Below are 24,293 nucleotides of genomic sequence, written 5' to 3'. Positions count from 1 at the left end.
CAATTATTTTGCCATAATCAGCAAAAATCCCTATAACTACTTATTAATACTTTCCAATCCGAAACAAGGAGAAGAAAATGAAAAAAAAAAGGAAATTAAAAGTCCTTTAGGGCTACAGGTTGAGATTAATTTAGAAGGTTTTACATTAGATTGGCATCTTATAATTATGGGATTTTTGCTGATTAGTCCTTACATGGCAAAATAATTGTTTATTAGTCCCTACGTGGCAAAATAATTGCTTATTAGTCCCTAAGAAAATCATATTATCTTATTGCAAATATTTTCTAAAAATAAGACTAATAAGATAATTTGCTTTTCTTTGGGACTAATAAGCGATTATTTTGGCATGTAAGGTCTAATCAGCAAAAATCCCTATAACTATTTATTAATACTTTCCAATCCAAAACAAGGGGAAGCAAATGAAAAAAGAAAAAAGATCTACGGTGGAGAATGGAGATGGATATGCATCCTAGTCAATTGCGTCTTTAAGAAAGTAGTTTGGTACTAGCAAAGCTGAAAAAACAGTGGGAGACAAAATATCTTCTGACAAAACAGGCCACGTGGGCATCTACATGGAGCGTAGGTTCCAACTCTCCAATCGAGAAGGTTCCGGATATTTTCTCATGACCGACCCACACCACTCCTTTTATTATTTTTCTATTCCTCTTTATAAATCTCTTTACATCCTCGTCAAACGAAGCTTACTTGTCTTTCCCTCTGCTAAATATCTTTACTTCGATGGATTACAGATTTGTGATGGATCCTAATCAACGGTCACGATCTTATTACGAAGTACTCGGTGTTAACAGAGATTCCTCGATCGCCGAAATACGAGGCGCTTATCGGAAACTTGCTATGGTATATCTCTCTCTTTCTCTCTACTGGTTTTGAAACTAATTGTTTTGATGGGTTGGCACGTTTGGCGCATGTTAGCAGGGCCTGTTTATTCGATTTTATTTTGTTGTGATTTTCTAAGAGGTAATGTTTTTAATTTTCAAATAGAAATGGCATCCTGATAGATGGACGAGAAGGCCTTCACACGCAGAGGAAGCCAAGAGGAGATTTCAGAAAGTTCAAGAGGCTTATGAAGGTAATAAATTTCTTCTAATCTTGATTAGGAATTTTAATTCCCCTAATTTTCTATTCTTATTTACTTAAGTTCTTTCTACTTCTTTTGTTTTGGGGCAGTCTTATCGGACCAGAGAAAAAGGGCGATGTATGATGTGGGACTTTACGATCCAGATGAAGAAGAGGTCGAGGTAAGGGCATTTACGTATCATTTCTTTTTTTTTAAGTTTTTAAATCTTCTGATTCTAATTTTAATTTCTTTATTATTTTTATTTGCAGGGTTTCTCCGATTTTGTGCAGGAGATGGTGTCGCTCATGGCCGACGTAAAGAGAGAGGTAAGATTAATTTAATTTAACAAATACATGGAAAAAGCGGAAAATGGGGATTGTAATTCGGTGTACGGGCCCCACCATAGGATGATCCAAACCGTCCATCTGATGGGCCACAACGTAAATAGGTTGTGGGTCAAAAACTATTTCCATGGGATGATCCTAGCCATCTGATTTTCTGCCCACCACCTATATTACATGGCTTGTAATTGTATCGGGGTTTTAAATGAGGCTGAATCACGGCGCATGTTAGAATGGAATAAGTTCAGTAGCTAACGTGCTGCATTGCGTACGTGCCAACTTTGGCAGGAGGACTACAGCTTTGGGGAGCTACAGCAGATGTTTATGGAAATGGCTAGGGAGTACCAAGTTGATTCTTCACCAACTTGGACGATTTTTGAGGGTTCTTCTACACACTCCAAGAGAGCCAGGAGGGACACGGATCCTGCGGTGCACAGTAGATCTCATGTCCACGTGTCGGGTTTTGAGATGTTTGAATCAAACACGGCTTTCTGTAACTGAAAAAAATGATTTTGTTTATGCTACGACACTCTTTATTGAGATTTAACATGGTACGCGCGTCAAGTCTAGTTTTTTTTTTCAGAAAGTTCAGTGGAGCCCACTTCTTAGGATCATCCAAATTGTTCATTTGGTGGGCCACAGTGTAAATAATGTACATAGGCTGATCCAAACCGTTCATTTGGTTTCTAAGAGCGTAGTGGTTTTCATTGTAAGTAAAAGATCTATGAAGAACTCTTTATCTCATGTAATCTTCAAGATTTCATTTAATACTTATCCCCTATGTACAATATATTCACCTCATACGCATAACAACATTGAGAACATTCAACGAATACAAAGTATGAGATGTCTAGGTTTGCCAGATCATCGCATTTCATTCATCTCCTCTTTCCATCCTCACCCTTGTTGCATGTCTTGTCCTCTTTGTCTTATTTGAACCATATATGAAACTTGATCTTCTTCCTTACATTAGTTTAATTGAATTTTGTGAAACTACCAATTACTCCAGAGGCTTGAGCTGTTCTCGAAGTCGTTATTTAATCTTTTATACTTTTAACACTCCCCTCCCGTATGGCCCCTCTTTTTAAGGTTCAGCCTACATGTGGCCGCTCTTTTGGGTTAGCCATTACAAGTGGATTTTTAACATCAAGGAGATTTGAACTTACATGTGGCCTCCCTTTTGGAGTAATTGGTTGTTTGAACTCCTGTGGCCCCTCTTTTGGAGTAATTGGTTGTTTTACATGGTGTCAGAGTTATTGCCTCATGGAAGGTCATCGCTTCAAAACCCAGCCACTACCATGATATTAAAAACCCACATGTAGGGGTAACATGAGCCATGACCATCCCAAAAAAAGAGGGCCCACCAGCCACATGTGAGGGGTGTTCAGTATAAATGATTAAATAACACCAACTCTAACAGCCTAAGCTTTTGGAATAATTAGTTGTTTCACACAATTGAATATGCACTTCCGTATATCCAAACAAATTTGAATCTAGAATCATACCTTGTTTTAAAATTTAGAGTTCCTAGTAAATGTATGAGTACGCTTTTTGTATCTCCATAATACAGTTCCTTGGAGTAAGCTTCTGATCAAGTTTCGATAACTACTATTATATCTTTTTCCGACCATCCCCCTTCTTCAATTTCTCATTTGTTACGAGTGGAATATCAAAATATTTGCAAACAAGAATCTTGAATTTCACAAGAACTTTTTTAGCATAATCTTTTCGAAAAAGTGATCTTACTCGGTCGGGTTAAAAACATTGGGGGCCTATATTGTTTGGGTGATCCAAACCATTCATTTGAAAGGTCCTCACCTAGATAAGGTGTCAACAAAAAATCAGATCCATAGGATCATCCTAACCCATCCAAAAAATGGAGGGAAAAATTGGCAGATTTGTGACAAATAGTGTCTGTCCATTTTTTGTCCTCCATTTTTTGAAGGGTTACAATGATCCTATGGATTTGGTTTTTTGTGGACATCCTATCTAGGTAAGGGCCTTTCAAATGAATGATTTGGATTACCCAAACAATGCCCCCCCTGTTTTTAAACCCGACTGAGTAGGATCACTTTTCCGTAATCTTTTACTAAATGATTTTTTCTTCTAATCTCTATTCCTATAAAGTAATGCACTGGAATCATATGATTCATCTCACAAGAATTCATCATGTCTCTTTTAAAGTCATGTATTATATTACTATTATATCTAAGTAAAAATCGAATCATTAACACACACGTGTGTGTGTCTATATATATATATGAGAAAACGGTTCCTACACATATGTGTAGAGAGTTCTCTACACACTAGCTTAAAATACAGTGGGGGCCCACATTGTTTGGGTGATCCAAGCCATCCATTTTAAAGGCCCTTACATAGATAGGATGTCTACAAAAAATTAGATCCATAGGATCATCTCAACCCTACGATTTGTGGAGGTAAAATGGATGTCTTTAAACCTTCACAAATTAGTCAATTTTTTGCCTCCACAGTTCGAATGGTTAGGATGATCCTATGGATCTGATTTTGTGGACACCCTATTTATGTGAGGGCCTTAAAAATGAATGGTTTGGATCACCCAAATAATGTGGCCCCCACTGTATTTTAAGCTAGTGTGTAGATAACTTATCTACACATATGTGTAGGAACCATTCTCTCTCTCTCTCTCTCTCTATATATATATATATATATATATATATATATATATAGAGAGAGAGAGAGAGAGAGAGAGAGAGAGAGAGAGAATTTATATGATGCCTGACCTTGAAAATCACTAGGGCATGGATTTGCCTTGCCCCTTGATTTTTTTATCTTGGTCAAACCACATTTTTCGACTTTCCACTTAGATAAAAAATCAAGGGGCAGGGTTTTGACACCCTGTCCTGCCCTTGTGATTTTCATGGTGGGGTATATATATATATGAGAAAACGGTTCCTACACATATGTGTAGAGAGTTCTCTACACACTAGCTTAAAATACAGTGGGGGGCCCACATTGTTTGGGTGATCCAAGCCATCCATTTTAAAGGCACTCACATAGATAGGGTGCCTACAAAAAATCAGATCCATAGGATCATCCTAACCCTACGATTTGTGGAGGTAAAATAGATGTCTTTAAACCTTCACAAATTAGCCCATTTTTTGCCTCCACAGTTCGAATGGTTAGGATGATCCTATGGATCTGATTTTTTGTGGACACCCTATCTATGTGAGAGCCTTAAAAATAAATGGTTTGGATCACCCAAATAATGTGGCCCCCACTGTATTTTAAGCTAGTGTGTAGATAACTTATCTACACATATGTGTAGGAACCGTTTTCTCTCTCTCTGTATATATATATATATATATATATATATATATATATATATATATATATGTGTGTGTGTATTGCGTTGAGAGTATCGGTCATATGACGAAATATTGATCTGTTTCATTATGCCATGCACTCGGTGTTTGCTTTTGCCTATAAAGAGCCATTTTCAGCCTATAGATCTGTTTTCTTCTTCTTTTGTAATAAATTCTTCTAGTTGTTCAGCATAAATTTTCTCATCCAAAATACTATTTATTAAAGTTTATTTCACCCTCATTTGAATCCTTTATGCCAATCTTTCCAGAGAATGCCCATGGGTGAAACCATTTGCATCTCTAAGAACCCATCCAATACCCGCCGACCCCAGGTTACCCAAGCTAGAGCTATCAAGGTTTTACTTCAGCCATTCAGGATTAGGGGGGGTTCCATCTAAGAGCGATAATCTCCTCGTGCTCTCTACCTTGACATATCTCCTTCCAGCAACTTCCAACGTCCGAGGGCGAATATTTGCTAAAGTTGGGGAGGACTTTTGCCCATAAGATGACTAGAGCTACAATCCTCGAATAAGAATAGAATTCGCTTCTTGCTACGCTCTTAAATGTGCGAGCATTCCTTTCTTAGGACCCAAAAAGTGGCTACCAATATAAGCTTCCATAGGATTCTTCCCTTGCTTGGCCATGGCACAAAGAGCCAACAAGCCCATAATCACAATTAAGTCTACACGCTCTATTTAGTTAGGCAATTCTGCGAAAGGCATTCCTTTCTTCCATAGGATATTCGTCTTAAAGGGATTTGCTAGCCATTTTGCAGAAAGCACCTCAGGTGAATTAAATGAATAAGACAAAACTTGTCAGAAAGTCAACCTATGTGGCTATTCACCATGCAAAAGCGAGCCGCGAAATGGCTTTCAGCGAAATTGGCTAGCAAACTCCATTTTCATTTGATACAATTGGAATAGTTGTACACAAAATATTATATTATTATTCCCTTCATATTTATTCATACATTATAAATACTAGCTGCGGACCCGTGCGATGCACGTGGCGATGAATAAATTAGGATGGTTCTATGTAAGCCCGCCACAATGGTGACGATATAGAATCTTAAATAATTAGGAATGGAATATATTCTATGTGCATAACATTAGGAATAGAATAGGAAATCAAATATAGAATCTTAAATAACCATACTATTATTAAATAATTATCATAGTATATTATAATGATTAAATGTCTTATTCTAATTTAAAATATGAAAATAATCATTATCCATCTCCCCATTCAGAAATAATAACATAAAAAAATTACCATAAAAAATTCACAAATCAAATAAAAAGGAAAAAAAACAGAGGAAAGTATCTCTTCTCAATCGAATGCATTCCTTGATATAAGGTTGGGTTGCATAACAAAAAATACCTTATTTTTGGTAAAGAAAATTGGGGTTTCAGTTGCAACTTTAGTTGGTGGTGGGATCTAAGCAGGTTTTGATGCATTTCTCGAATGAGAAATGGAGCAGCTCGCTGAGATCTAGAATCAGTGGCTTTGGTGGGAAAAACAATTTTTTTCTAAAGACCTCTCTCTGACCACATATAACAACCAATGTTTGACTACATGGTTCGGGAGACTCACCCAGTAGAGAAGAACCCACATTTCAAAATGCTCAACCTTTCCTACTATTCAAGTGATCTGTTGATAGATAATACAGTCCAATTTAAAAGGAAGCATGCAATCCAGTGACATGCTTTTTTGTTAGGAAAGGTTTCTCATCCCTCATTCTTTGCAAGCTTTTATAACAGCTCATGTAGGAATCCAATATATATATTAGAGGAGTGCCATCATCAAAACAATATGGTGGGGATATGTTACGAACCCGAATCGGTTCGTAACGTGATTGATCTTCGTAGAGGGAAGATCGGCCTCTTGATCCACTTCGAGGGAAGGATCCGTCCTCTTTTGTGCACAAGACACAATTTCTTAAACTAGTTTTCTTCATTCATTTTCATTAATGATAACATATGCTTATATAAAGCACTTAATGATAAACATAGAAAGATCTATAAAGATCTTATTATAAGAATAGAAATAGCTAATTAGAGACTATCCTAATCTAACGTAACTACTAAATATATCAAGATATGATCTTATTCACTAAAATATCTAACTAATCTATTCAACTAAGTGGGACCCATCTAGGTACGAATCATTCCACCCGCCTTGAAATCAATCTTATCCTCAAGGTTGAAGATTAAGCACTGGTTGGAGAAAAATGAGATCTTACATCCCTTCATCTTATAATTAGTCATCATTGCACATGTCGTCATCAAGAGTTTACGCAGCTCCACCTTAAAACTAGTCTCATCGGACCGGTCATCAAAGCTCCTTCGTTTCGGTTTTTTGGAACGGTTTGGCAGTTGATGCACGTATGGTTGTGGGAGAGGATCTTCACGTTGGCGTTGGACGGGCCGAGATGATTAACGGATTTTTCGGCGACGAACATGACCACATTGAAAATCAACGACGACTTTCTTTTGTGGTTTCTTCAGTTTTTCTTCTATATTCTTTATTTCTTCGCTCTTTTCTCCTCCTTTTCTTTTTCATCGTGCAAGACTTCTGGATCGCCATGTCGATTTTGTTCAAGCCTTCCACAAATTGTCGTTGACATTCCTTCAATTCCAAAACAAGTATTTTGATCTTCTGAAAATCTTCACGCATCGAATCCAAAATCTTTGAAGACGTAGCCATGACACATGATCGACTGCTTTGATACCAATTGTTACGAACCCGAATCGGTTTGTAACGTGATTGATCTTCGTAGAGAGAAGATCGGCCTCTTGATCCACTTCGAGGGAAGGATCCGTCCTCCTTTGTGCACAAGACACAATTTCTCAAACTAGTTTTCTTCATTCATTTTCATTAATAATAACATATGCTTATATAAAGCACTTAATGATAAACATAGGAAGATCTATAAAGATCTTATTATAAGAATAGAAACAGCTAATTAGAGACTATCCTAATCTAACCTAACTACTAAATAAATCAATATATGATCTTATTCACTAAAATATCTAACTAATCTATTCCACTAAGTAGGACCCATCTAGGTACGTATCAGGATATCTCCAGTCAAAGGAAGTAATAGACTCTTTTCTCAAGTTATTGTCTGGTTGAACTAAAACATGCATCAAATAAGAGATAAATAGAGAGGCCATGTTGCCGTGATTCTTAAAAGAAAAAAATGAACTCAAAGAGTAAAAAAAATATCAATAGCATAAAAAACAACTTACTAAGATTAATTTTAAAAAATTAGACATACCTCATACGCGACGAAGACTGCATCTCATTCTTTGATCGCAGATTCGTTTCAAAAAATATACGTAAGTAGAGAAAAAAAATGAAGGGACAGTTGAAATCAGCAAATCTTCGCACCAAAAATCTCTAAATTTATGGCATCAAGTGTATAAATTTAAGGAAAAAACTATTTTTCACATCACAAATATCATCACCTCAATAAAAACAATTATATCAGGAAAATATCACTGCCCTAAAAAAATAGGCATCAAGAAATTATTAATAGAAGAAGAAAATATCAGAATAAATTTTAACTTGATATAATAATCTTCAATGTCTGTGATGGCAAAATAACTGTAGAAGAATCTCAAAAGGGAACTGTATAAAATAATGAGGAAAGAAAGAAAATAATGAATTTCATAGAAGGAATACTTACAGATGGTAGGAATAAACAATTACCAATAATCAGGAAAGAAAAGAAGTTTTATTTTTTAATCGTTTGTGAAAAAAAAAAGTGAGATGAAGAGGAGATTCACGATTCCTTCGAGTGCCAAAGCCTTGAATAGAAGAGGCAGAGACAGATGGACTGGTGGACAAATTGAAGAGGCATTTTAGAGGTATTTTGTAATAATAGCAGCAGTTTCAGAGGTAGATTAGAGACGTTAGAGGATTGGAGAGAAGCGTAGAGGATTAGAGCGTTACAAATTAAAGGGATTTAGTGGGTGTAGATAAAACGTAAATGGTAATGGCTGATTTTAATGGATTTTTAAGTAGGATAGTAGAAGAGGGAAGCGTCCCAAATAAAAAGGCTTTTAGTGAGGCAAGCGTTAGAAAACGTTGGCCTATGGGCTATATTTATGGAAATAAATCAGGGATGAAATTTATACGTATGGGCTATATTTATGGATATAAATCAGTGAAATAAATCAGGGATGCAATTTAGAAAATGGATACAAATAGTTCAACGTAAGAAATTTAGAAGCCATGTACACTTCAGGGAGAGATATTATAGGAGATTTAGATTTAATTTCCAGAGAGAGAAAGAGATATAATAGCTTTTAATAGGAGATTTAATAGCTTTCTTCTGGCTTTTTAAAATTGCGTGATAGAAGAGGGGCTGACAAGTGACACCACCGCAGCTTAGAGGATTCAGCTTTATATATATATATATATATATAGGGAAAGGTGAGCGTACTCGGTCGAGTAGATAAGCTTATCTACTCGGTCGGGTTAAACACAGTGGGGGCCACATTTTTTGGGTGATCCAAACCATTCATTTGAAAGGCTCTTACCTAGATAGGGTGTCCACAAAAAATCAGCCCCATAGGATCATCCTAATCCATCCAAATGTGGAGGGAAAATGGGGAAAAAATGATCTGCCCATTTTTCCCTCCACTGTTGGATGTGTTAGGATGATCCTATGAGGCCGATTTCTTGTGGACACCCTATCTAGGTAAGGGCCTTTCAAATGAATGGTTTGGATCACCCAAAAAATATGGTCCCCCACTGTTTTTAACCCGACCGAGTAGATAAGCTTATCTACTCGACTGAGTACGCTCACCTTTCCCATATAGAAAACATTTCCTTACCTACACACTAGCTTAAAATACAGTGGGGGCCCACATTGTTTGGGTGATCCAAACCATTCATTTGAATGGTCCTCACATAGATAGGGTGTCCACAAAAAATCAGATCCATAGGATCATCCCAATCATTCAAACTATGGAGGCAAAAAATGGACTAATTTGTGAAGGCTTATACACGTCCATTTTACCTCAACAAATCGTAGGGTTGGGATGATCCTATGGATCTGATTTTTTGTGGACACCCTATCTATGTGAGGACCATTCAAATGAATGGTTTGGATCACCCAAACAATGTGGGCCCACACTGTATTTTAAGCTAGTGTGTAGGTAACTTACCTACACAAGTGTGTAGAAAATGTTTTCTCATATATATATATATATATATATATATATATATATATATATAGAGAGAGAGAGAGAGAGAGAGAGAGAGAGAGAGAGAGAGAGAGAACAGTTCCTACACATATATGTAGAGAGTTCTCTACATACTAGCTTAAAATACAATGGGGGCCCTCATTGTTTGGGTGATCCAAGCCATTCATTTTAAAGGCCCTCACATAGATAGGGTGTCTACAAAAAATCAGATCCATAGGATCATCCCAATCCTACGATTTGTGGAGGTAAAATGGATGTCTTTAAACCTTCACAAATTAGTCCATTTTTTGCCTCCACAGTTCGAATGGTTAGGATGATCCTATGGATCTGATTTTTTGTGGACACCCTATCTATGTGGGCCTTAAAAATGAATGGTTTGGATCACCCAAATAATGTGGCCCCCACTGTATTTTAAGCTAGTGTGTAGATAACTTATCTACACATATGTGTAGGAACCGTTTTCTCATATATATATATATATATATGAGGAAACTGTTGGTGAGCTTAAGCTCCCCAATCACATGGGTCCTACATTTTCTGTGGTGATCCAAACCATTCATTTCCAAGGCCTTATCATAGATAGGGTGTGTACCAAAAATCAGCTCCATAGGATCATCCTAACCCCTCCATTTGTGGAGGACAAAAATGGGCAGATTTGTGGACAAACACTGTCTGTCCATTTTGTCCTCCACAAATGGAGAGGTTAGGATGATCCTATGGAGCTGATTTTTGGTACACACCCTATCTATGATAAGGCCTTTCAAATGAATGCTTTGGATCATCCTAACATAGTGGGCCCCCATGTGATTGGGCGCTTAAGCGCACCATAACTTTGGTGAGCTTAAGCGCACCAGCAGTTTCCTCTCTGTATATATATATATATATATATATATATATATATATATATATATATATATATATATATATATATATATGAGAAAAGTGTCTCTAGTCGACCGACTAGAGAACATTCTCTAGTCCGCCGACCCAAAACACAGTGGGCCCACAATGTTTGGATGATCCAAAGCATTTATTTGATAGGCCCTGACATAGATAGGGTGTGCCCAAAACATCAGTTCCATAGGATCATCTTAACCCTTCGATTTGTGGAGCTAAAAATTATACCCATCCATTTTAACCTCCACAAATCGTAGGGTTGGGATGATCCTATGGAGCTGATTTTTTGGGCATACCCTATCCATGTCAGGGCCTATTAAATGAATGCTTCGGATCACACAAAAACTGTGAGCCCGCACTGATTTTTTGGCGGACGGACTAGAAAACTTTTCTAGTCGGTCGATTAGAAACATCAACCCATATATATATATATATATATATATATATATATATATATATATATATATATATATATATGATGACGGTGGAGTGTAGTGTTTTTCCCTCCTTCAGTTATCGATCAAGACACCTGGATTCTCTACTCTTTGTCTGCTTCTGATTTTTTTAATTTAATTTTACCTACTCAAGTGCCCCTGGCTCCACCAAATGACAGAAATACCCATCTCACATATGCGTAGTACCTTACCCTCGGGTGTAATCACATATCTAGAACTGATCTCCACCTTCCGATCTTGGTTGAATGGTTGTTATTTTGCCTAGTGGTGGGTCCATTTGTCCAATTACGCTTTATACATAGCCAAGAAGAAAAATTACGGGGAAATTGCTAAAAAGAAATATTCTTTTATCCTCCTTCCTAAAAGATACTTCTATGATCCCACATGGACACATCAACCTTAATTACATGATCAGATCCGTTGATAAGAACAACAATTATGGTCCCACTCCCAAATCCACCTCTATCTTAAGCATGGATTATTACTAGCTTTGGATGGGAACAAGACTAGGTGAGTAAGCTAGTGAGGTTCTACATGATCAACGGTCTTGATTTCACACACATGCCCCCTATCTTCCCCTATAGATTCCAAAAATAGCCTTTTACCATTGATTGTAAAAGTGGCGTTTTGTCAAGTCGTTTTCAAATTATGGTGTGATTTTATAGGTCATTTATCAAATGAAGGAGTTGGTATTCAAGGGCAATTTTGTAGTTTTGAAACAAAGCAAAATATATCCCAGGTCACCCTTATGACTACTATTTTTAGCAAGGCACAAGGGAGTGGCCCAGGAAGAAAAGGGGGTGACTATGTCCTTTCCAATTATATTATTATTCTAATGTAATCATTAAATAGTGGAATGGAACTACTTGCGTATTAATATATGCACACACTGAGGAATAATGTGAAAGACAAGAACCGAAGGTTTTGAAAGCTAAAGTGGTGGGACCCACACATTTAAAACTTCCACATGCTTATCCCTTTCAAAGCCAACGGAAACCCTAAAAACCGAACCATCCAAAGTCCAAACACGTCATCTATATATATTTTTTTAATTTTTTGGGAAAATGATATCAGCACAACCACGTTTTAAGAATTGCACAAACCTAGCTTCTATTTCCATTTTTAATTGACTTGTGAAAGCGATTTGGGAACTGTAATGATCCACCTTCGACAGCTCTTTAATTAATAAGACAAGTTGGGTTAGTGCAAATAACAAAAGATGGTCGTGCTTTTATCATTTCTCCTTTTTGTTGTCAAAACGAAATTACCTAACGCAAGACCCTTCCATTTTCAACTTCCATGCACCATCAAACGTAAAAGAGACTCCTCACCCCTCCTCAAAGAGACTCCTCACCCCTCCTCTTTTCCCCCATATTCCTCCTCCATTTACTCTCAGATCTAGATCATAAAAAATCAAAGAAGAGTGAAAGGGTCTCTATAGAATTCTAACAGAGAAAGAGAATTCATCTACCCTCATAGGAAAATGTCTCCCACAAATCTCCAATGTCGTACAAAGCTACTACTAATTGTTCTAGTCATGGTCACGGCCGGGGTCCAGATCGAGTGCCAGACTTCGGAAAAGTCGGGCGAAAGCTTCCTGCCGGAGATCAAGTGTTCTGCGTGTTCTCCATGTGGGAATCCATGCGGCCAAAGTCCACCTCCGCCACCACCATCCCAACCGCCGCCGCCGCCACCGAATATTCCGGCCACTTCGAACTGCCCACCACCGCCTCCATCACCTCCGCCGCCATATTTTTACATCACGGGCCCGCCGGGGAATGTTTATCCGATCGACCCGTATTTTAACCCGTCCAGTGCTCGCCGGAATTTCGTCGGACGGATGCCAATTGTTATTGGGTGTGGCTTGTTAGGTTTATTGGCGTTTTGGATGTTGTAAATTGGCTGTATGGAGAGTCATGAAAATTTGACATGTAGGGAATTTAGTACCTTAATTGGTCCCTTCCTGTTTTTCTCAATTGTTTGATGAAATAACAATCTCTAAGTTTTGATTTAAATTGATTGCATTTGAGGACCCTGATGAGTTTTAGTATTCTTCTTTTACATTCTATGTTTTATATTATTTGATTGTTTATTGGGCCAGTTCGAGTAATTGTCTTTTGAAATTCCCCTGAGAAGAAAAGGGCTTATCTGCAGCATGGTGTTGTTCTTGTTGAAGGGCTATTTGCAGGGACAAAGTGATGAATTACAGGTAAGGCCTACCAGTTTGATGACGCTCTAATGGATGGTCCATCAAACACCTTCCTCACTGTGTGTGTATAGCCACTTCGACTATCTAATAAGGGTTAGAATTGTCCAATCCGAGGAACCTTTGGGCTGTGGGTTGAGTGATCAGGTGGCCAAGATCAACGGGAGGTTAATCAATAGGATTGTAGAAGGGATTTTGGTAGTGACTCTGGTGTATAGTTTTCTACACTGGAGTGTATTGTTTTCTACATTAGAAATAAGGGTGTCTAAAGAGGATGTTTGGTGGAGCTCTGACGGCAATTTGGTTGAAGTTGAAGTATTAGCGTCGAAGGAAAGTAATGACTATGAGTGATTTGTTTGGTGAAGAAATATAAAATCAAAGTTCTAGATGAATGTGATTCATAACTTCTCAATGAGAAATGACCCCCTCATCCAACATTTTAACACCCCATTTTGTTTTTTTTCCAATGAAAATGACTATTTTTAGGAAAACATATAGAAAAAAGGGGCTGAAATGTATCCATCTTTTTCTACTATTTTTTTCTTTTCTTTTACCGATCTTCCTTTCGCCCATATTCCACGGTCTATTTGAGGCACACTAAGATGTCAATAGAAAAAGTAAAATAATGAAATGCTATTTTCAACACATACACACAAAATGTCATGTGGTGGAGGCTATTCTCCATCACATGCACACACCTATTTTAGATCAAAGACGGTGAAGATATAAAAGAAGTTGGTGGAGAACTCAAAAGAGCAAAAATGGGAGGAAAATTAGGAGAGGGGCTTCATTTGAAAGAAATGATTTTATTAGCATGGGATCTGCTCTCTAGTAGATTCTTATACACTTTAAACTTCATCAGATATGGACTGCTCATCCAACTTAACACACCATTGATATTTTCACCCCTCCCCCCCTTTCTGCAGTACACATTCGCCTCCCTTTTAATGTGATTTGACGTCAAAAAGCGTTAGAGTTGCCCATTGTTCAAGTTGTAAGGGGGGCGGATGCGTACTGCAGAGGGGGTGAAAATAAAAATATCATCTTCCTAATAGAAATCCTTAGAAAAGTTGTTCTTGGGGTCTGGCTATCCTAGTTGGATACGTACATTTATCTTGAAAAAAAGTATATTTTGAAATTATCTTGTATAGTCCCTAAAATGCATCAGTAATCAATTCTCTATCCCTCTTGGTTTCCAAGTAGGTAATAAGGACAAAAGGGAAGTTTCTTCATGAAATTTTTTAATAATCTAGGGGTGCGAATTTCGGTTTTTAATGAGGTGAGACGTTGTCTATTTTTGGACTCAATAATTGGAGAGAGTTACCCTTTTATTCCTTTACCATGGACTTTTCGGTCAATGCCACCTAGGCAGTCACATAAATATATCCAACTTACGGGTGTCAATTTTAGCTCGGGCTCGGAAGCTCGCTCTAGTTCGGGGCTCGAATCCTTAATGAGCCGAGCCGAGCTTGCTCGTTAAGCTTAAGGAGCCGGCTCGTTAAGGCTCAATTTAACGAGAGGGGGTGAAATAGCACAAAGAGGGTGGTTTGGGGAGAAAATCACAAGGGAGTATCAATTAGGAATTTAGGGTTAGACTTTAGAGCCTTTAGAGGCGCTTCTTTCTCGATTGAAAATTCAGAGAGTTGCCCATAAAAAAAAAAAAAAAAAATCAGAGAGCAGAGACAGAGAGGAGAAGATGAGAAAGCTTTGCACATCTTTGCACATTTTCTCTCCTTGAAACACATCTTTCCCTTTTTTTTTTGTCTACAAAGATGAGAAAGCTTGCCACCACCTTTGTATTTTTAGTGCTTCTTCTAAGCCTATCTTACCTTGAAGCAACCATGGCAGCTTCTTCAGGTATGGATCTAAAACAAAAACCCACCTTGCAGATTTTTTCTTTGGTTTTACTTTCAAGCTTTTTGATTGATTCTACAAGTGGGTTTTGTTTAATTGTTATGTTTGATGGTTTTGATTCAAGAATGAGTGCCCTTGTTATAGGGTCAAACTCAACAACAAGGGGAAAAAAAAATCAGATTCACAGTCACAACTGTATTCACGGTTTTCAGGGGAAAAAAAATTCAACAAATGAGCTCAGTAAGGCTCGCGAGCCGCTCGCAAGCCTGGCCGAGCTTTGCCGAGCCCGAGCCTAGTTCTAGCCCGAGCCGAGCTGAGCCTGAGCCTGGTTTTGTGCTTAACGAGCCGAACGAGGCCAAGCTCGGCTCGTTTACACCCCTGACTAAATATTCCCGTTTACTATATGTAATAGAAAAACTTGGGTGGCTATTTTTGGACTCAATACGTTGTCTATTTTTGCAAGAAATGTTTAAAATGGCTTTAATTTCATGCAAATTATAAAAGCATGCAAGACATGAATCGCATGTAATGTCATCGACACTATCGGTCTTGTAGAATCCCACATCGGAAAAGGAGAGACTTCATGGGCTATATATGTAGACCCACTCTTTAGCTTTGTAGATGCATTTTAAAACCGGTGAGGATTGCGACCTAGAACCGGATAATATCTGCACAGTGGCTGGGGCGTGGCGAATGCGTTACAAATTTATCTAGCCGTCTAGCAAAAAAATCGACACGGTATTCTCAGCATTAGAAAAAATAAAGATACAAAAAAAAAACCAGGAAAGCCGATAACCTCTATTGCAGGAAAGCTTGTTGGCCTTTTCTCTTTACGTATGGGAATTGGCTTTCCTGATATTGTTATTCGTCGGACGGCATTCCATTCTGTTTGCTCCCCACATGCCAAGCCACCCATTCGTTTTTTCCTTTGTTTGTTGTTCGTAAATTCTACATTTTCTTCTTGATGTTCTTACCACTTGTCTCAACAAACTCTAGGAGACGTTTGGATACAAGTATTTTATAATCCAGGATTGTCTAACCCTGGATTTTATAAGCTAAAATCTGGATTTTATAATTATGAAAAATATACAATCCATGCTTTAGCTTGTAAAATCCAGGATTTTACAATCCTTGGTTATAATCCAAATGGCGTGTAAAGTAATAAATTACATGAAAGATAAGAATCAGACTAGTTCGAGAATAAATATAAAAATTAGGGGTGAAACTCGGGTTGGGATCCGAGGAACCCATTTTTCCAACCCGAATCCAACCCGACCTGATCTCCATCACAATGACATTCAACCCGACCCGACCCGAGGAACCCTTTTTTCCAACCCGAGTTCAACCCGACCCGGCCTTTTTTTTGGGTTCAACCTGTCGGGTTCGGGTTGAACCCGACCCAAGTTACACCCCTCATATTAAATAGAGGCGATATGTTTAGGTCAATACAGTTGTCACACATGAGGTGAGGTGCTTTAGTTGCATGAGGAAACCCCACTCTTAATAGACCAATCACATGGGTTGTTTTTTACATAAAAGAAAGGAAAATTAAAAACTGTGCGGTGGTTTTTGAGATGGATTGTTTAATGGGTTAGTAAAAGTGTAGATTTGTTTTCAGAAACACGTAAGGTTATTGAAGTTTATGCCTCAAGAAAACGGTGATTAGTAAATGTGGAAAATCCGTTTCAAAGAGCAGTGAAGCCTCTGTGAAAAGAAAGAATGTGAGGATTACATGTTAAAGACAGAGAAATACATGTCTTGATTGGTTGAGAATATAGGGTGACCCACATAGGAGTTGTTTCTATTTAAAGTCCACGGAGCCATGATGGCATTACTCAAAAAATTATTCAGTGGATGGGATTAATGTCCATAGGTTATTAATTGTTTTTGGTAGGTAAGCTGGGGTTGAGCTTCCCACCTCCCGGTTGAAGAAAAAAGCCTTGACAATTGAGCTAGAGCCTCAATCCCCGTCTACAATTTCTCTATATTTTAAGTAATTTTTTATTTATAAATAAAAATATTTAGGCTGATCAATTATTTCACAAATATTATTAAACAATAACTATTTTAGGGATTTTTTATATGGTACATGTCTGTGCATATAGACACTCACTCATATTTTGAAGAGTTATGGCAGGACCCACCTCGGACCGAAATTTTGGATTTCGGTGAGGACCGAAACCGAAATTCCTGAAAATTACCAAATTTTGTTCGAAATTTCGTGGAAATTGATAATAAAATAATACTATTTTATTACGTTAAAGAATTTCGAACGAAATTATCGATCGACCCAAAAATCCAGAGTTTCGTGAGCAATTACCAAATTTCGCCCGAAATTTTAGGATTTCGGCTGAATTTCGGTTTCGGGATAAGTCCGAAATTTTAGCAGAAACCAAAATTCAAGTGGCTGGCCCAGATGATAAAAGGGGTGAAATATGTCATATTCCTCTTGTTCGTTGGTAAGCTGGAATTGAAACTCCGTCCTTAAAAAAAGAAAATGCTGCTATTTCTCCATCGAATCAAGTGCACCGACTTGCTCCCTAAGGCTTACCAAATCAACGGTCTCGATTTCTCCACATATGTGCTCCAGATCAAATCGAAACACACGACTACTCAAGTGAATGATAGTAGCATTCTTCCAATTTAAGTGAGTCGTCACGGTGCAGCCAATATCAACACTCCCATTATTAAAAAGGGTACAACGTAGTTACACCCATTTGACGCTTACACAACAAAAACATAGAGAGACGTTACTATCAATATTCAATATTCAATTATTCCATATAGCTCTAATAAAAAATGCCTAAACTATACTTTGGTCGTCTCCCCCATCCTACCTAATGTTTCATTATTTCCTCCCTGTTCTCCATCTTTTATTATGAGTAAGCTAGAGTTTGTTGGCTCCTACCGGTTTATTGAAAAAAGAAAGATAATACAATTAAACATACAAAACACCACCCCTTCCCCAAGAAACGAAACCATTAATCCTGTTCTCTTTCTCTAGGCCATTTCAGAAGAAAATGGCCAACAAATTCAGACAATTTATCTTTACCCTCTTCTTACTAACCATGATCATGAAATTTCCGATGGCCGCAACGTCGGAGGTGAGGAATTCCGATCAAATTCTAAACAATTTGCCTTCTACCGAATGCCCGTATCCTTGTTTACCGCCACCCACGTCCACCACGAATTGCCCACCTCCACCAAGTCCGCCACTGCCGCCTTCGAGTCCTGGTTCTTATTACCCTCCTTATAATCCCGGTTCTTATTACCCTCCTTATAATCCCGGATATTACCCTCCACCTTATTTTCCATTCACTCCAACTTATGTTAATATCCTTGCGCCTCCCCCTCCTAACCCAATTTTACCTTATTTTCCTTTTTATTACAGGAATCCACCTCCCAATTCGTCCCTTTCTTCGACAATCGGTTCTAGTGGAGCTCTATTTATGGTCTTGCATTTGATTTTGTTAGTGTTTTTTCTTATTTTTTGATGTAACCGTTAGTTTGATCAGTGGGGAATTATTGTGGAAATTTTTAACTAATTTCAAATTTTCATCGGAGGGGTTATGGGGTGGTTTCTTTTCTTCTTTTTTCTGATTTCTGTTGAAGCAGATGATTGAAAGGTGTATGCGAAGAAAAGGACAATGGATGAAGTGAAATAAAAAACAACCGTTAGAAAGAGTATGGACTTGAATGGTAATGCCTTTTTTCTTATCTTAATTACTTGATTTGGATTAAATCATATGCCAATTCAGTTACTATGCGTTAAATTATATATATTAAAACTGGTTAATTACACCAAAAAATCTTGTTTGTGGCATAAATTGGAACAAAAAATAGAACTTCAACGGCTTAAGGTTCTTCTTTCTTTTTGTTTTCTTATTTAGGTAATTACATCTCCTTGAGACTGTCCAATGGGCCTAACTGGGTCTAGCAGTAAATGATCGGCCCAATCACTTGGGTTTTCCCCTTTAAAGTTTGAGTTCAACTAATAGGCAGGAAATCCACGGTTAGGATCAATCCTATGATAAATTTGTTGGCCCCACATTGGGACATTTAAAGTGCAATTGAGAGTTGATCTTGTTGATCATCATGAGGGGACCCTCATGCTGAATAGACATTCCATCCTTAGGATAATTGACTGAAAAAATCTCTACATTTTTCTTGGCAGAACCACTAACTGAACCATTTTAGATCAAAGGGGATAGGATCATCCGATCAAGTAATAATCTCCATAGGATGATCCAAACCATCCAATCTGTGAGGGACTGCACGATATAGAAACCTCTATAGATCGGAGGATCGGAGGGTTAGGTCATCCTATGGAGATGTGCTTTTGAGCAACCCCACAGAACGAGTGGTTTCGATCACCCACTGTATTTTTAAAAAATGTAGTACCGGGCCTTTGAAGCCGAATGGGCTACCCAGCCCATTAACAGCACAAAAACAAGCCTGCTATAGAAATGGCACTGGCCGTACTTAAAACAACGAAAATGCCACTGAAGTAGAGCACCACTTTCATAGAATAGAAAATAAAACCCTAGATGTGCAAATGACCACAATGCCCCACTTTCATATAAATTCTCTTGGCTTTAGATACACAAAAAGCAAAGACAGGAAGAAGTAAGAAGTTCTCTCATTTACACCTTTTTCTGAAACCAAGAAGAAAAAAATAAAAGACATAATGTATTAGCTATTTCTCAGCTAGACTATTTTTCATTGAGAAAGACCAAAAGGTTTCAAATAAAATAAGAAAAATGAATTTTAGGAGTGAACAAAGAGGCCACAAGACAAGGCCATCAATAAAACAGCAGCCTCTGCTTCTTCTTTCCCAGCAAATTTCCTCTCTAGAAGGAATAAAACCTTCTCCTGAACTTCCTTCTTTTTCATCAACACATCCCTTCTTCCCACTTCAACAAAATCAAAACCTCTTCTCATCTTCCTCCTCTGCCTGATCCCACACGCGTTACACAGAGACTGAAAAAGGGAGAAATTAATGAATACTTCAAATTTTAGAAGGATACTGATATTTACACTACCATCTTTTGATAAATGGACGAACCCAACTTCTCCTTTCCTCTTTAATTGGCTTCTAAGAGCTTATTTGGAATTGTAAAAGCCTTTGACAGCTGGTTTACTTATAAAATACATTAGAAATTTGTCCCATTATTAAAACAAGGTGGTGGGAATATGAGTAGCCTTTTAGAATCAAGAAAGTGAGATTCTAAATCCGACCCATTATCAGAATCCACTTTCGAGACAAATAGTAAAAAAAAAAATTAAAAACTTAGGAACATTCATTAATAGGTAATGACAGTTTGAATAAGAAGGGAAAAGAATAACTATGATAGGCTTAACTTTAGAAATAGAAATAGTAAGGGAATGTTGAAAAAAATGGGTAAATGGACCAGTGAAAATAACTAAGGCAGAGGAAAAATGTCTTTATGAATTCTTAGCTTACAAAATCATTCAGAAAAAAGGGGATTGTGGGTCATTGAAATCACTAAACCCAAGAGCAAAACTAATGCTAAAATTAAAACAAAAAAGTCAAAAAAATGGAAAAAGAACTTAGTATTATAAGCAGCCAAATAAATATTACACACCTTGGGGCCAGCCGGGCCATTCCTCCATAAAGGGGTTTTGGAGGTATTGCAATCTGAGCAGACTCTTGGAATCACCTCCTCAACTTCACACAGGCCAACTTGAGATTTTTCTGATGTGGGTTTTTCCCTTCTCACATCCTTAAGAATTTGATCCCCTTCATTTGTCTTACAATGAACTTTTCTTGGTTTCTTTCCATGTAGCCCCACTTTAAGTTGAGGATTCTCTTCAAGTTGATGTAGATAATCGGTGGGCGCCATGGTGGTGATGGTGATTATAGTATTGATGATGGCAGTAATGATGATGAGAATCCCGGACAGGAAAAAATAGCTGATGTTGGATAAAACATGGATTCCAGAGAGAGAGAGAGAGAGAGAGAGAGAGAGAGAGAGAGAGAGAGAGATTGGTATTTATTGAGGGGTTTTGCTAACGACTAGTAACGAGTGCCCTAAGTGTGTAAAATCTCAAAAGATGTGTAAAAATCTCAAATTATGTGTAAAATCATGATCGTGAGCCACGCATAGACACATAATTTTGGAGGGCCCTAGTGTACAAAAATACCCTTCATACATTCGTTCATTTATAACTTTTCATATATGGGATATTTTCCGGAGAAAACTAGGGCTGTTTGGATTTAGGAAATTTCTTTTTCGGAATTCTTTCCATGAAAATAAATTTTCTAGTATTTGGTAAACTCATTTTTAATGGATTTTTTAGGGATTTTTTTACGGATTGCTTCATTACGCGCACGCTCCTCTTATAATGTGATTTGACGTCAAAAAGTGTTAAAGTTGCCCACTTTTCACGTAAAATTATATTATAAGGGAGCGTGCGCTTAAGGCAAGGGGGAGTGAAAATATCATCGCCCATTTTTTAATGGCATTAATGGCTTTTTTTTTTTTTTTTTTTTGCAGCAACGAAAATTTACTTGTTTTTTTTTTTAAAAAAAAAACTTTAAATATTGGGTGTTGAATCTGGGTGTCCCAAGTGATGAAAAGGGGCGCATTTTATCTTTCCCTCAGCTCCGTTTGGTTGCCTGAATTTTTTTGGTTCTTGAGACTTTTGTGGAATTTCCGCAAGAAATCCACGTTTGGTTGCTGGGCCCAAAATAATCCTAGGAATCACAATAAGCCCGCACGAAACCCTACCCTGGAAAAAAAATTACTCCCAGGATCCAAAATAATCCCAAGGACAAAAAATAAGCTTGTGGAAGAATATTTTTCATCCCAACAGTTCAAGCAACCAAACAAAGTTCCCCACCATAGTCCGGTCAACCAAACATGGGATTTTTATTTTATTGTGATACTTCTCGAGAGTTTTTTTTCCACCAATCTCCCAGGGAGCTTTTTGTTCCACAGAAATCCTAAGAACCAAAAAAAATTCCGGCAACCAAAATGGAGCAAGGCAAAATTATCAAAATCAGCATGTTTTATCCAAGATGGTGGAAAATTTTGCTATTTTAGTATAAGAAATGGACAGATAAAGACGAACAAAGCATAGAAAGGAACAGAGCTCCGTATATTTACGGAAGAGAGGAAAGTGCAAAGTGAAAGACAGGAAAAGGGTGGTCACGTTTAATGCGATAGCAGCACGTACTAAAACGAGGCAGCGAAATGCATGTCAGAGTAGTGCCATTATCAAAATACGGAAGTGCGGATATCTGTAACCTAATTTAATATTACTAGTTTTATTGGAAACATCTCTGGCGAAAATCTTCGACAGTGTTCCAGAGAGCACGCCGAAATTTGAAGACACAGAATTCGGAGCGAGGTCGGATAAAGACCCCCACTTGTAGTGTAAATTACAATTTTAACTGGCAACTGATATTGGCACTGCCATGTTTTTATAATTGCACTGACTCATCTTGTCTTTTATTATTTAAACAGCTGTCAATGGTTATTACAGTTGCCAAAAAGCTCTAATAAATGCACTAAAGAAGAAAATATAAGTTTAGTTTGTGCAATTATTAAAACATGGTAGTGCGAAAATCACTAGGCTTTAAACGTGGCATTATGATAAGAAAAAACATGGACACCTGAAGTAGGCTTAAGATTGGCTGCTCATTGTGGGCCCTTAATTTAGGACGACCTTCTCGTAATGGTGACACACTGACACCACAACGTGGAGCAAAACGTGGAGAGTGGTGGGTGAATTGGAGTGGCGGTATCAGTTTTTGTTCGTGGTGGTACGGTATGAAAATGAGAGAGAAAGAGAGAGAGAGTCTGTGTATTGATTTGTCTTACTCGGAGGTGATTTTAGGTTACTGATATTGGGACTACCCTGTTTTGCTGATTGCGAGTGTATTGATTTGTCTTACTCGGAGGTGATTTTAGGTTACTGATATTGGCACTACCATGTTTTGCTGATTGCACTATCTCATTTTGTATTTTGGTTGTTTAACAGCTGTCAAAAGTTATTAGGAGCTCCCCAAAAGCTCTCAACTGCTAATTAAAAAAGGAAAAAATTAGCTGAGTTGTGCAATTATTAAAACATGGTAGTACTAATATCAGTAGCCTTAGTTTTATGAAAAGTAAAAAATTATTGGACTTAAAATTAATAGAAGTGTCAATGGACCCATAAAATCCAATGGATCCAACGAATCTGAATGGTGAAGGAAAGACTTTGGGAACAACGGCTGCATCCGAACAGTATCCCTGTGATCCATATCCTAAGGTCCTGTTTGTTTTGGATTTTGAGAACCGATTCTGATTCCAATAATCAGTTTATTGGACAAAATCGGTTCTCAAAATCCAACAGGCCCTAAGGAATACATAGTTTATTAAAGGGAAATGATAAATGCGCCCCTTTTCATCACTTAGGACACTCAACTGCAGTGTTATCCGTTGAATCCTTCGGACGTGAAGTACATCAGCCCCTCTGCAGTCATTGATACACTGCTGGGTGTCCCAAGTGATGAAAAGGGGCGCACTTATCATTTCGCTTTATTAAAATACATTCACTAAGGCCCTGTTTGTTTTGGTCCAAGAGTTCAAAACTGATTATTAGAGTGAAAATAATCGTCAGTTTTGGAATCACTATCAGTTCTCAAAATTCAAAACAAACAGGGACTAAGTTTTGGGTAGAGGGCGAGACAAACTAAACCTCTAATGCCTACTATTTTGAGTCCAAGTTTGGATTTTGAGTACCGATTGTGAGTTAAATTTTTACTAGTTTCAAATTTACATATAATTTAGAGTCCAATAATCATTTTTTGTCTCAAATTGATTACAAAATTCCAAAGGCCCTGTTTGTATTGGATTTTGAGAACTGATTGTGAGTCCAAAACTGATTATTCGAC

General features: G+C 37.6%; 1 protein-coding gene across 1 annotated transcript; it reads left to right on the top strand.

Annotated features, from left to right (window-relative positions):
* Window positions 1–670: 670 nt before the first annotated feature.
* LOC143854614 (uncharacterized) lies at window positions 671–2,161 on the top strand. Its single transcript, XM_077364658.1, has 5 exons — window positions 671–858; window positions 1,003–1,090; window positions 1,189–1,259; window positions 1,348–1,404; window positions 1,708–2,161. The coding sequence occupies exons 1-5, from the start codon at window positions 739–741 to the stop codon at window positions 1,918–1,920; spliced, it is 549 nt and encodes a 182-aa protein (XP_077220773.1). The 5' UTR covers window positions 671–738; the 3' UTR covers window positions 1,921–2,161.
* Window positions 2,162–24,293: the final 22,132 nt, after the last annotated feature.

This window comes from Tasmannia lanceolata, unplaced genomic scaffold (genome assembly GCF_043159265.1).
Source record: "Tasmannia lanceolata isolate RefF3 unplaced genomic scaffold, GAP_Taslan_0.1 ptg000020l, whole genome shotgun sequence".
NCBI lineage: Eukaryota > Viridiplantae > Streptophyta > Magnoliopsida > Canellales > Winteraceae > Tasmannia > Tasmannia lanceolata.
Note: the sequence above shows the minus strand (reverse complement) of the source record. Positions and strands in the feature narration are given on the sequence as shown.

What these genes read in the sequence shown, in the direction of transcription:
- LOC143854614 (XM_077364658.1), top strand. Translation starts at nt 739, where the DNA reads ATGGATTACAGATTTGTGATGGATCCTAATCAACGGTCACGATCTTAT. An exon ending in AGTTCAAGAGGCTTATGAAG is followed by an intron (nt 1,091 to 1,188) that starts GTAATAAATTTC and finishes GTTTTGGGGCAG; the next exon opens with TCTTATCGGACCAGAGAAAA. An exon ending in CAGATGAAGAAGAGGTCGAG is followed by an intron (nt 1,260 to 1,347) that starts GTAAGGGCATTT and finishes TTTTATTTGCAG; the next exon opens with GGTTTCTCCGATTTTGTGCA.